Source organism: Balaenoptera acutorostrata, chromosome 11 (genome assembly GCF_949987535.1).
Source record: "Balaenoptera acutorostrata chromosome 11, mBalAcu1.1, whole genome shotgun sequence".
Lineage (NCBI taxonomy): Eukaryota > Metazoa > Chordata > Mammalia > Artiodactyla > Balaenopteridae > Balaenoptera > Balaenoptera acutorostrata.
This window is the reverse complement of record NC_080074.1, coordinates 27,046,139-27,059,588: the sequence shown is the minus strand read 5'-3', so window position 1 is coordinate 27,059,588 and position 13,450 is coordinate 27,046,139. Positions and strand designations below refer to the sequence as shown.

The window sequence follows — 13,450 nt, the reverse complement described above, 5'->3', positions numbered from 1 at the left end:
TCAGCAGGTCTGACTTCTGTCTGTGCTCCCGTCTGTATCTGAGGGGGGAGTGGAGTGCAGTGGTTCTCCAATGCTAGCATGCATCAGAGTCCCCGAGAGAGCTCATTAAACACCAGTTGTGAGGCAGCACCCCAGGGTTTCTAATTCCGTAGGTCTGGGGTGTGGCCCAAGAATTTGCATTTCTGAAGAGCTTTCTGCAGCTGCTGCTGGTCCAGGGCCACACAGGGAGAACTCTTGATGTCGTTGTTACTGAGTGTAGACTCTGAAGCCAGGCAGGTTTGAATCCTGCCTCTGTCACTGGCTAGCTGTGTGACTTTGGGCAAGTTTGGAAACCTCTCTGTGCTTCCATCTCTTCACTTGTGAAATGGGGATGATGATCATGGTACCTGCCTATCTCATGGATGTTGTGAGGATTAAGAGTTGATATTCTGTAAAGTACTTAGACCATTGCCGGGCACATGAGTGCCCTGTCAAGAGCTATTAAATTTAATTCAAATCTCCTCGGGGTGCGTGTTAGAAATGCAGATCCAGATAGACCCATGCCTGGGCCTTCCCTCCGGACTGACTACATCAGAATCTCTGGGGATGGAGCCCAGGCATGGATAGATGTTTTAAATGCTCCAGGTAATTCTAATGTGCATCCTGCAGGAAGAACCCCACTGGTACCCTGGAGAACAAAAGATGAACTTGCATCAGGGCCTATTGACTCTCCTTTTACTGGTTCAGGGTCCTGTCTTCAAACCCAGGGCCTTGGTCCTAATGCAGAAGGTGTTCATGCTTTTACTTTGAGACATTTTAGGAGCCCCACAGGTTCCCAAAGAGAAATATTTCCAAGTGAATATAGGTCAAGGGAATCCAGCAGTGTTTCACTTTCATGAAAACACGAACCTGGACGGGAAGGAGAGGAGAGCAGAAGATGGAACTGGGAGTGGGGAGGACTCAAATGCCTGGAGCAACTTTTGAGGTTTGAGTCCTTTCTAATGCTTTACATCCGAACACTTTTCCCCCTTTCATTTTGAAATGTTATTTATTTCACAGTCAATTAAGACCATGTGTTTCTGATTTGTTAACACTCAACTCATCATCAAAATGTTTCTTGATGCTGAAGACATTTGTGTCGACTCTTGGATCCTTTGTAGCCCCTGGGGAAAAGGTTGACGGAAAATTATGTTTTTAGAAATCCACATAAATCTTCCTTTCCAAATACGGATTTGCCCGTAGATAGCGTTGAGACCGGGAAAGGGCTGGGCCACTTGTTTCTAGGGCCCTTGACTTTGAAATTGGTTTTTAATGCCTTTCATGGGACCCGCCCCAAACCTCTTTCATGGTGGATGGTTATACTGGAAGCTCCAGAGAAGCTTGCCGGTCTGTGCTTGTGTGACAAAATGTTAGCAGAAGGTCGATATAAAAAATTTAAGGTTTTTCATTTCCTTTCAGGCAAGTCCCCTCAGCCTTAACCATCATCTTTTAAATTTTCTTCCTTCCTCTCTTTCCCACCTCCCCCCGCCCTTTCTCACTTTACCCCCCTTCCCCAGTCATGTACACCCAGTGGTTTGAAGTCTTGATTTTCTAAATTTGCTGAGGTGGTTTATGTATTTGAAAACCAAGGTGTGGTGAACAAACTCGATTGTGTGTGTGTGTGTGTGTGTGTAAATATTTTCAAGGAAAAAAAGCCAGGGGAAAAAAATCAAGAGCAGCCACCTAAACAACTTGAAATGACAGAGCCTGGTACCATGGCTGGGACACATTTAAAAAGAGGCCCCCAAACTCCTGTTTGGCTAAATGCTGAAAAACACAACGCCTCATCTAACAGCCTAAAAGTCAGGTTTCACGCCTCTAAGATTAGGATGTGTTCTCCTTGAGGTGTAGGGTGTTTTCTAGAACATAAAGGCAACATGCCAGTTGCTTATACATGAAATCATTATACTAACACATGGGCTCCAAGAAGTAATTCTTTGTTTGCTGTACCCTGGGAGGAAAATTCCTCTGCCATTTCTTAAATGTAAGCAAAGCCCCATAAAGTCACTTCCTCTAGGAGCAGAAGAAACCATCCTCCTCCAGCAAGGCACTGCAGGCTGGTGTTCAGTGAGGCAAACTGCCATAACATTCTCCTGCTCCTGGCTGGGAGCGTCAGTCAGGGGAGGGTTTGTGTGTGTACACACACACACACACACACACACACACACACACACACCCTCCCTCCCTCCCTCCCTCCCTCCCTCCCTCCCTCCCTCCCTCCTCTAACATCCAGGGATTCCGAGTTGACATCTAGAAGAGGGATAAGCCCTATTGCTCTAAGGTTTTTCCTCCTTTGCAAAATTGTAGGCACGTTCAATTTTGTGGCTGAAGAATCTCGGGCTCTCCCTTAGGGTGGGCTGTGTCTAGAGAGTCGTTCTGGAGCGGATTGCCTGAAACTTCGGAGGAGCGGGTGAAGGTTGAGGATTTCGGTTCCGGGAAAGGGTACCACATGGGAGAAAGGACATTTGCTTCACTTTCAGGAGGCGATGAGAAAACCCAATAACTCATGGCAAGTGTGCTGAATTAGCAAGAGAAGGTTGACTTATAATCAAAGTTAAGCGAGAAATGGTTTTTTGAACTCTTAAACCCAGGAAATGAGCCTGCCAGTCGGCTGTATCAGAGATAGCATCTTGGCGCCCTGGGAAACAGTGTTCTGACAAACATAATATTGCCCTCATTCTCATATCTATGAGAAAGTCTTTAAGATTATTAGAAAATCTTGAAAAAGCACAGATACTCGCCTACAGAAATCTTAATGCCTCTGCTATGATTTATTGAACGTTTCTGCCAGCCCACACTAGCCTTTTTCCCCCAATAGTTACCACGTTGGAGACAATCCTGTTTTGTAAAATATTTCATCTCTGACACAGCCCTAGCTATCCCTAGCAAGAGTTCCTCATCTACAAGCTTCCTTCAACGCGGCCGCTCTGCCCTCCACTCCCTAGCTCCTTCTGTTCCATTTAGTTTGTCCTTTCAGAAGATCCATTATCCCCATAATTAAACAAACCACTGTCCCGATTAAGTCATTCTCTGTTACTTCAATTACATCCCATTGTTCATTAAACCCTGATGTTTGCACTTCAGCAATCTTGTTTTTAATACTCCTAGCATTTGTGGAGAAACAGTAAAGTTAATTAACAATTCTTGAGCTTTGTTTTCTTTTTCTCTCTACCATAGTGCAAATCATTTCCATTATGACTTGCAATAATACTGAAACCATTACTAACTCCATAGTTACTGTTCTGAGCTTCTGATCAAAGAAGCGAAACCATTTTTTATAATCATTTGAGGTAAGTCATCCTAGTTGATGACAGGCAGTGGAAAATGAAAAATTAACCTTAAATGAGTGCTTTAAATGATTCTCCTCTTCATATTCTTTCTTCTCACACCCATAGTCTTGGGATTAGAAAATAATTTAGTTACCTAAATACACACGTACTTAATTTTCCTCTTTATGGCTCAAATATGACTCTGTTACTTCATCGTTAAGGATTCTTATTTATACTTGTTCCCCTCAGAGAATGGTAACTTTTATAGCAAACCATGGTGGAGATAAAGGCATTTTTAATTTATTTATTTATTATAAAATTTGTTTTACATATTTATTTTTGGCTGCATTGGGTCTTCGTTGCTGCGCATGGGCTTTTTTCTAGTTGCAGCGAGCAGGGGCTGCTCTTTGTTGCGGTGCACAGGCTTCTCATTGCGGTGGCTTCTCTTGTTGCAGAGCACGGTCTCTAGGTCTCTAGGCACGCGGGCTCAGTAGTTGTGGCTTGCAGGCTTTAGAGTGCAGGCTCAGTAGTTGTGGCTCACGGGCTCTAGAGCACAGGCTCAGTAGTTGTGGCACATGGGCTTAGTTGCTCCGTGGCATGTGGTATCTTCCCAGACCAGGGCTCGAACCCATGTTCCCTGCATTGGCAGGCAGATTCTTAACCACTGCACCACCAGGGAAGCCCAAGGCATTTTTTTTAGATTTGTCTTTTATGGCATTGTCAAAGTCAGCATTCCATTTGAAGTTACTGTTATCTAGAGCAGGAATCAGCAAACAACAACCTGTGGGTCAAATGGGGCCCTGCTGCCTATTGTTATAAATAAAGTTTTATTGGCACACAGCCATACCCATTCATTGACTATTGTCTATGGCTGTTTTCCTGCTGCAGTGGCAGAGTTGAGTAGTTGCAATAGAGATGATACAGACCTCAAAGTCTTAAATGTTTACTATCTGGCCTTTTACAGAAATTTTGCCATCCCTTAATCTAGAGCTTGACATAATAGAGAAAAAAAAACCTAGAATCCACCCTCCTGCTCACCCCCAAAAATCTTGGCCTGTTTCCTCTCCTTCTAGGGACACAGCAGTGGAAATGCCTCACCACTATCCACAAAGCTGAAACTTATGGGCACTTTGCCAAAAAAACCCAGAAAACTGTGAAATACATTAAACCTAAAATACTGGAATCAATCATTTTGGGCTAAATTGGACAGATTCTCGCTTGATTTTTGCATGAACAAGTGTTAGTAAATGCTAGCAAGTGTATAAGACTTGTGAGAGAAACTTAAATTTGAGGAAATTCTCTCCATTAACTTAACATTTTTCTTCAAAATGGAAAAGGCCTTTCTCCCTCAGTATTCTGTCAGGGGGTTAAATACCCTGACCCAGGAAGCGTGGGGCTCTCAGTCTTTGGTGGGGAAAGGAAAAGGCGGGTGGGGGGGGCGGGCGGAGGTCGGGCAGGCAAGAGCAGCATTAGCGGGGCGGCTGGTAGCATGTCCCAGGGCTGACTCAGCTTGAGAAAAACCTCAGATCAGAAGCTTTTCTGAGACTTGGACTTCTAACTCTGGGCTCTTGCTGCTTCTACTGAACTTCTGGAAGTGGTTTTCTTCTCTCTAATTCAGTTTAGTATAAGAACCAGACTTTTCTCTTGACCTTCATTTGGCTCTGCAGTGAAATTAGAAATGTATTTTATAGGTTTTATTTAACGAAAGCAATTATTGGCCTAAGACCTTCTATGATAAAGTCGCTAGCTTGTAATAAATTCTTTTAAAATTGATTTGTAGGTGTTAGAAGGTATTACAGAAAGGATGCAGCAACATCCCTGCCCTTATTAGCCAAGAATGTGGCTGGTGAGTTAATGAGATAGCTGCATCATCCTTTCCCCACCAAACTGGGGGGAAAATGTGGGGCAATGCCTCTTTCCCTGCTTTTGATGTGTCCTCTTAGCCCTCTGCAGCTTGTTTTTTCTACCACCCAATACCTGAAACTGCCAAGTTGTGTGAAGGGCCGATGGGTAAAGCTGCTAGTGAATCAGGAATGTGGTTGTATGTCGGGGTGCTGTGTTGTTCAGCTCAAAAGAGGTGGGGTTTGGAGTCTGACCGTCTTGGGTGTGAATCCAGGCTCAGCCGCGTTACAAACTGGCTGTGTGACCTTGGGCAAGTCACTCAACCTCTCTAAACCTGTTTCCTCATCTTTAAACAGGTGGATTATTTTAAATAAACCCTAACCTTGTACATTTTTTATGAGGTCAGGAAATACTATCTGTAAGATGTCTAGCCATCATGCCACAGAGTAGGTACTCATTATTTATTTATAATAGCTTTTCTCGTCTGAGCTGTTTTTCTTATCAACAGTATGGTTGAAGCAGAAACTGTCCCCTCACCATTGGTTGGTTATTTGGTTGGTTATTTTTTGATGATGGGTGATGCAGGGCAGTTGATTAGCTGCATCCATTGTCATTAAAAGCTTATGTTACTATTGAAAATGTTACCCATAACCCCTATATGTGGGCTTTTACAACCTATATCAGACAATATCCCACTGGACAGATGTGAACAGGAGACCACAATGACACACCTGCCCAGCTAACTTGGACTGCAATCCTGCACACCTAAAAGGGCTGGATTGTGACCTGCTGCAAAGGACCAGGTCCTTCCAGTCTGGTCCTTTCTCTGGGTTTGGTCCCTGTGCCTTCAAGATAGCCTTGCCCTTCTAAGAACCCTTCTTGATAATAGAGAAGGCATTGTTCCTGAATCCCTTGTTCCTTGAGACCCAAGATACCTGTGGCTTAAGCAACAGAGGAGTTTCTCTCTCTCCCACATGAAGTTCTGAGGTGGGCAGCCCAGCACTGGTGGGCGCCTCTGCTGGGATGTCCTCACAGACCCCAGCTCCTCTCTTGCTGTCCGGAGGTCACCTCACGATCTAAGGTGTTTGCTCCCTGCCTGCCTCCTTCCACATTCCAGCCAGCAGGACATATGCTGAGCTATAGAAAAGTTGACAGATGGTCACCAGTTGTCTTTTAAGGAAGTTTCCCAGGGGCTGCCACATAACACATCTGCTTAATTTCATTGACCTAAACTTAATCACATGGCCATACCGAGCTGCAGCAGAGGCTGGGAAAGGTCGTCTTTATTCTGGGTGAACGTGAGCTCCGTAAAAATGCCTGTCAGTGGGGCCCAAGCCACAGGGTGCTCCAGATTGAGTGGGTTCAATGGGGTCCCATGCCAGCCAAGGTAAGGAGGTGGAGCCTCCTCTGCTGTGTCCAACCTGTCTGCTTGGATAGCGTTTATTGAGGACCTCAGGCAGATTGGGACTGCCCTTCGGAAGTTTATCACCTCGACTGGCCTTTGGCTCTGCAGTTAAGGGTATGGACGTATCCTAGTTATGACCCTCAGCAGCTCTGCGATCTCGGACACATTTCTGAACCTCTGTGTCTCAGTTTCTTCATCTGTTAAATGACACTAATAATAGTGCCCACTTCAGAGAGCAGTTGTGAGGATTAAATGAATTAGCAAAGCACACCCAGCACATGGTGAGCGTTCAGGAAGTGTTGGCTATTATTATTAGAAACCTCAAACTGTATTATCTTCTTCAGCTTTTGTTTCTGTAAATAGTACAGGGCTTCTCCCTGACATGGAAGGTGGTGGTTTTGGAAAGGCAAGCATGGTTCTTCAAGTCCTCTACCCTCTATTCTCCCCAAAGGAAATGGGATTCTTTATCTAGACTTCCTAACCTCATAGCCTGAGTAAGAGATTGAAGCTTGCTGCACATCAGTCTAATAAGAGTTGAAGCCAAGTATCTCCATGGTCCAGAGGCCTCCTCCTATACTGTTGTACATGTAGCTCCTTTCCAGACCCAGTTCAAATAGCCCTTCCTCCATGCAGCCTTCCTTGATTTCTCTCCCTTTGAAAGTTAGAGGTAATAGCTCTCTGAACCTCTAAAGCACTCCATCTATAGCTACTGTTTTCTTCCTGGTATTAGAATTTGTTGTGTATATCCCACAGTTGTTGTATCAGTCTTCAAATACTTCCCAGGCAGGATCAGTGCCAGCTTCTATTGTATATCACCTGCCGTGCTCTGCACACAGTACATGCCAAGTAGGTGGGTATCAGTGAATGACTTTATCTACCTCAGCATCAACAAAATGAGCTCTGTCAGATTGGGTGCAGGCAGATGTAAGTACGAGAAAATATGACTATTGGTGTGTGAAATCCTAAGATCATGGAATTGCACTTAGAGCGGGAAGTCTGGAGGTAAGCAGCCCTAAGGTAGGTCCATGTACTCAGCATTGTCAGGGCTCTGGGTCACCATCTCCTTGCTCCTCTTGGCCCTTCCTCTTAGTCACAAAATAGCTGCCACAGCTCTAAGCACTGCTCTCCCCTTTTGTAGAAATGCTTTCCCTTTATGTTTCATTGGCCAGGACTGGGTTACATGACCAGTCCCTGGTGAATGAGGAGAAGAGAGCTGCCACCAATCATGTTTCCTAGGCTAGGCTGGGCCCACTGCTGTTGAAACCTAGCTTCTGTTAGCAAAGAAGGAAGAGAGATGGCTGCTGATTGTACAATCAACCATATCTGTCACCCCAGCTTTGCTGACACTTTCGTAGCCAGAGCAGTTCCTCTTAACAGAGGGGCAGATTTGGGGGGAAGAGACCAGGGTGCATTTTAGAACACTTTAGCCTTTTGTGGGTCTTGAAAATTAATCACCATTCCATAGATTTGAACTGTGCTTAGTTTATAAAACATTTTCAGGTTTTGAAAGGGAGACTCAGCAAATATTTAAAAACATGGAGCTTGAGTGCCTGCTTCTACCTTCTTCTTGCTGGGTGATTTTGTACAATGTACTTAACCTCTCTGTACCTCAGTTTCTCATCTGTAAAATGGGAATAATAATAGACTCTATTATATGTCATAGGGTTGTTTCTGAGATGAATTTATTATATTAATACACATCATTTGTCCTGGTGCTTGGCACACAGGAAGCACTCCTTAATTTTCTATTATTACATGTCATGATTTAGTGATCCTGTCACTCCTTCGAGATAAGAACAATGAGAATTTTGAGGCTCAGAAGAGTTAGAGGACTTGCCCACGCTCCCACAGCTAGCTAGCAGGAGAAGGGGATGATCCAGGTGGCCTGGTGCCCGTGCTGAGGACCCTCAACGCTCCTGTCCTCTCTGCTCAAATTCTCTGAACACTTACTGAGAGTGAAAGAGTTGCGTCTGGTGGCTGAATATTGTTTCAGAGGTGGTGCTTCGGTTCCCAAGTATATTGTGGATCATCTGAGAACGAGGACCGTGTCTTACGGCCTCTCCTAACCCCGGCCCCTAACACTGAGTAGCACACAGGAAGGACTCTGGTTAAGTGGGTTTTGAAGGGAGGTGGCACTTCTGTGGGGATCTTCCTTGATGGGGAACAGAGGCCCAGCGTGAGCTTTTCAAGCCTGGGGTTCAGGTTAAGAGGCAGGGCCTGCTCTGAGATCCCCCCGCTACTCTTACACATTCGGAAACTGCTGTTGGAGCGCTAAGTGTTAGCGGCATAAAAAATGAACACAAATCAATTTGTGTCTGAATTTACTCTCAGAATTCCCTGTGGACTCTATAAAATGCCATTTTACCTTTTTTCCACCCATCTAGCTGTGAAGGCAGTGGCAGATTTACATTATTTTATGTCCAGTTAAGGGTTTTTTTCCCTTTTGGTTATGTTTTAAAGGAGAACATTTATTGCCTATAAACAGGTGTTTTTGTTGAAGACAATAGTGCCCTTTAGGTAGTCACAGAATGTTATTTCGCAAATACCTATAAAACTATTAAACAGGCTGGGATCGCTGTAGCCCTGATTAAAAGGGCCTTTTCATTCGTCTTTATCTTTGGAAGCCCTGTGAAATAGCTTAACCACCGCTAGTGCTACTGGCGAGACCAACTCGTAGAGAAATACAGGGAGACACGGGCAAGTCTGCTCAGACCGTACAGGGCAGGACTGACATTTGCCCCTCCAGGAACCCCGTTTGTGCTGGGAATGCAGCTTAGGACTTTGGTTATAGTCTGATCTAAGACAGGTTCCTGGCGGTCCAGAGGGTTCCTGGGCTGTAGGTGGGACAGAGGGGAGGAGGGAGGGCCCAGGGGGTGGGAGGGCCTGAAGCTGAGTGGTTCAGGGTGCCACCCCTGGCTCTCCATTTACAAGCCGTGTCCCTAGAGGCACAGGCCTCTGTTTCCTCACTCAGAAAATGGGTATAATAATAATACACCCTCCTTCCCCAGGATATTGGGAAGATTAAAAGAATCGTGTCTTGAAATGTGTTTGGCAGGGTGCCAATAAATGTGACTAAAAAAGGAGGTGAGGAGAGGGCTCTGGCCTGAGGCTTCTCTGCCGTGGTTCTCAACCTCCCACCCTGCTTCGCGCCCACCCAGTATGTCAGTGTTTGCTAGCAGTCAGGAGTCCTGCATCCCTGCCCAGTGAGCCACTGGCCCAGAGCACCAGTGTGCTCTGAGAACAGGCAAGGGAACCACTCTCTGTCCCAGAAAAAAAGAAACTCTCACAGGCCAGACCGAGACCACCACTTACCCTCAGACTCCAGCCTCCACTGATTCGGAGTTTCATCTGAAACTCGGTGAGGACTGCACCAAGGTTTACGCTTGCATAATTATAAACAGGTTTGGAGGGGCAAGATGTAAAGGCAGTAAAAAGAAGTCGTGCCTCTGAGCACCTCCCCAGAGCTTCAGAAGCCTCTTCTCCGTGTCTGGGGTCCTTAAGTCCTATCTCCTGAGTCAGACACTGTTCTGGGTGCGACGTGATTAATTCAGTTCATCATCACAGGAACCCCGGGAGGCAGTTAACAACAACGTTCTGACTTTGCAGGTGAGAAATCTGAGATACAGAGAGATTACCCAGCTGGTTAGCGGTGGGCTGGGATTGAACCCAGGAGTCTGACCCTGAAGCAGGTGCTCTGCCCCGATCTCCTTCCGGGCAGCTTGCTCTTTACTCTGATAGAGATACTGACCATGGAGTCAGGGTCCCAGCCGCTCAAGGCCGGCTGAGTCTGCTTCCACATGAAGGCATACTAATACTAACAGTAATCATAGTGATAAGTTATGTGAAATAATAACATCCCTGTTATTATTACTGTTATCATTATCAGCATCGTCGAGCCTTTCCCAGCAGCCTGCCCCGTGCCAGGCCTTTGGCGTGCATGATCTTATTTAACCTCGATAGAAACGCTAGAGGCCAGGTACTATTCTTATACCCATTTTAAAGTTGAGTTAACCCTAAGGGTCCCCATTTTCCACATTATTTGTGTTTTCATTTTTTAAACATTTCCATTAGTGAATCATTTTACATTCCCTCACTGCAGCCAGGCTCAAAAACACGAAATAATCGTGCATTTCACACCACACCCTGGTCCCTCTGGTTCCATGATTACTAGGGCGGCTTAGAATCTAAACTGTCTGTTGTGCTAATTACAAAATACTCTCAGCACTTCCCTGAATCAGTTCCCCCAAGGATCCCGGGTATGTAACTTTGTTGTTTTAGATCTGTTTATTCTTAGGCAAAGTAAACCTGAAATTGCTCTTAAATTGCTTTTGAAATATTCCCTAGTTCTGTGTTTTCACACATTCACCAAGGCCTTACTTCTCCCGTTAGACTGATTCTGAGGTTTTGCTGCACTGGGAGAATGTTAACTGACAAAACCATAAGTAATGGCACTGAAATGTAATTAATGCAAGAATAATAGTACAGGGTGGGGATCTCAGTGTTTTAATGAGAGCTCAAGAAACTGCCTGGCTGAAGCAGCTGAAAGTGGAGGGGGAGAGGCATGTTACCATAGTTAATGCTGAATATTATAAAGTGACCTCTTTGGCATGATCAATACGGAGACCTCATAACCTTTCCTGTCACCTGGAAGTTCGCTACTAGGACTCTGTGGTCCTGATAATAAAAAAAGATAGTCACCAGTCTGCCCTCATCTACTGTGGGAGCTTTCCAATTTTCTTTTTTGAGGATGAAATTAGAAATCACTGTCTTTAGAATATTTATATGTGTATATATATACATATATATATATATATATATATATATATATATATATATATTACTCTCAGATATATTTATTCAGTGCTTGCTCTGTAATGAGAGTTTTAACTTTCTGTTTTCCTTTCCATTATCCCTGAAAAGAATGGATTATGGAAAAAAGATTAAAGTGGTATAATGCGATATGGTGTTTGCTAATGTGCTGTCAGAGGTATTAGTAGGACTCGCCAAGGTTTGTGTCTTTTATGAATGCCTTTCAGATTGCAATTATCTAATAGATTTGGAAACCTGTTTGTATTCTTGCAGGCATTAACCGTCACCTTTGAAAAAATCCCAGAAAATGAGAGTGCAGATGTCTGTCGGAATATTTCAGTCAATGTTCTTGATTGTGATACCATAGGTCAAGCCAAAGAAAAGATTTTCCAAGCATTCCTAAGCAAAAATGGCTCTCCTTACGGACTTCAGCTGAATGAAATTGGTCTTGGTAAGGCGATATGGGAGCTATTTTGTCCCAGTCCCCTGACGAGCATCCCTTCCACCTTCCCTCCCTCCTGGCCCCCAGCATGTAAGCTCTGTTTGGTGAAGCTTACTAGCCCGGGTTGTTCCCAGAGGGCATGTCTAGAGGCCAGGAGACTGCATTGTTCTCCCACAGGTATCATGACTCTTTTTCCTAGGAAGCAGGATCCTTCAAAGATGCTGTTTTTTGTTTTTTGTTTTTTCTTCAATATTATGTTTGTAAATCAGATTCATGAGATTGCTAACCCTGAGACCAAATGAATTCACCTTGCATCAAGAAGTACAAAAAGGTGTCAACCTCAGGCCCTCTGTGTGTGTTGTATTTCACATTGGCATTTGATTTGTGTGTTGTGATACTGAGTGTGTCATTAGCGGGTGGCTCAGACTCTGGGTGTGAACTCCAGCAGGCTAGAAAGGTCATCTTCCTCTCTGCTAATCACATCCTGCATTAAGTATAGTCTCCATCCTCCCCCAACATGAAACGGCATCTGCTCGGAATTCATTTTCGGGCTCTATTGGTATACTGCAAAGGCGAGCATATGCGTGAGCGAGCTAACAGGGCTCCACTTCACTCAAATGTTCATCAACATTTTAAAGTTGAGCTCCACGCAGCCCTCCCAGGAGACTATTGTGGGATTTTATAGCAGATAATGGGACAGGAAAAAAGAGTAAAATCGCAACAGTGACAGACAGCGTAACAAGGTTCATCTCTCCTCCATGTGCAGTTGTAGCCTCAACTAAGCAGGCAATTAAAATCATCCCATCGGGGCCTCTAAGTCAGACTCTCTGCTGAAAGGCCATTGGGAGAAGCCTGGGGGTGGGGTCTGGCACATTTGAGTGAAACCATGCAAATGTGTAGCAACCCCAAGACCAGGCTTCAAGGAAAGCAAAGCCACTAAAGCACCTCTCATCCACCTCTCTTCTGCTTCCTTCTGTTGGCTGGATTATTGGGCACTTCAAGACCATGTGAGCTCATTTGGGTCGACGCAGGGTCAAAGGGCAGCCCCGGCCAGGAAACCATGACGTGACCCAGGGCCATCAACTTCCTTCCTACGTCTCGAAGTATGGCTCTGACTACAAAGGAGGTGGCCACTTGGAGCTGAGGATTATGGGGAAACGGCCCGGTGGCCTCAGTCCTGCTGCTGCCTGGTCCGTAGTATCATCCTCACACCATCCAGGGTTTGTGCCCATCAGGTGTTCCTGGCCTCCGATGTAGCGGAGGCAGGGAGCAGGACAAGCCCACTAGAAGCTTCCCGTTATAGTCTGATGGCAAATGGCTTCTGCATGTCTGCTGATCTTCCAAACTACCTCCGCGGCTAGCCCCAGAAAACTAAGGCAAAGCCTTAGAAACCAGCCATAAATAGTGTTAAAACCCAATACGAGAAGCAGCTGTGCTGAGACCTCTTATAGCAGAGGCTCACAAACTCCAATGCCCAGAGGGGCAGGAAGTATTATAAATAAGGGGTGTCAGCCCACCTGGGATAATGGGAAATGGTGGGACCCAACTTAATTGGGGAAAGACACCCGCCATGTAAGGGGGCAGTGCTACTTAGCTTCAGCCCATGATCGCCATGGAGGCCGGTGTGGTCAGTGTTACCAGATGATCCAGTTTTTCAAAAGAGAA

General features: G+C 45.2%; 1 protein-coding gene across 2 annotated transcripts in view; it reads left to right on the top strand.

Moving 5' to 3' along the window:
- The window catches only part of PLXNC1 (plexin C1), a 305,776-nt gene that overhangs the window by 268,093 nt on the left and 24,233 nt on the right, over nucleotides 1-13,450 (top strand). For both annotated transcript variants that reach the window (XM_057556153.1, XM_057556152.1), the window contains one exon: nucleotides 11,617-11,794. In XM_057556153.1, the coding sequence (XP_057412136.1) occupies nucleotides 11,617-11,794 (178 nt within the window). The remainder of the gene's footprint in view (nucleotides 1-11,616; nucleotides 11,795-13,450) is intronic.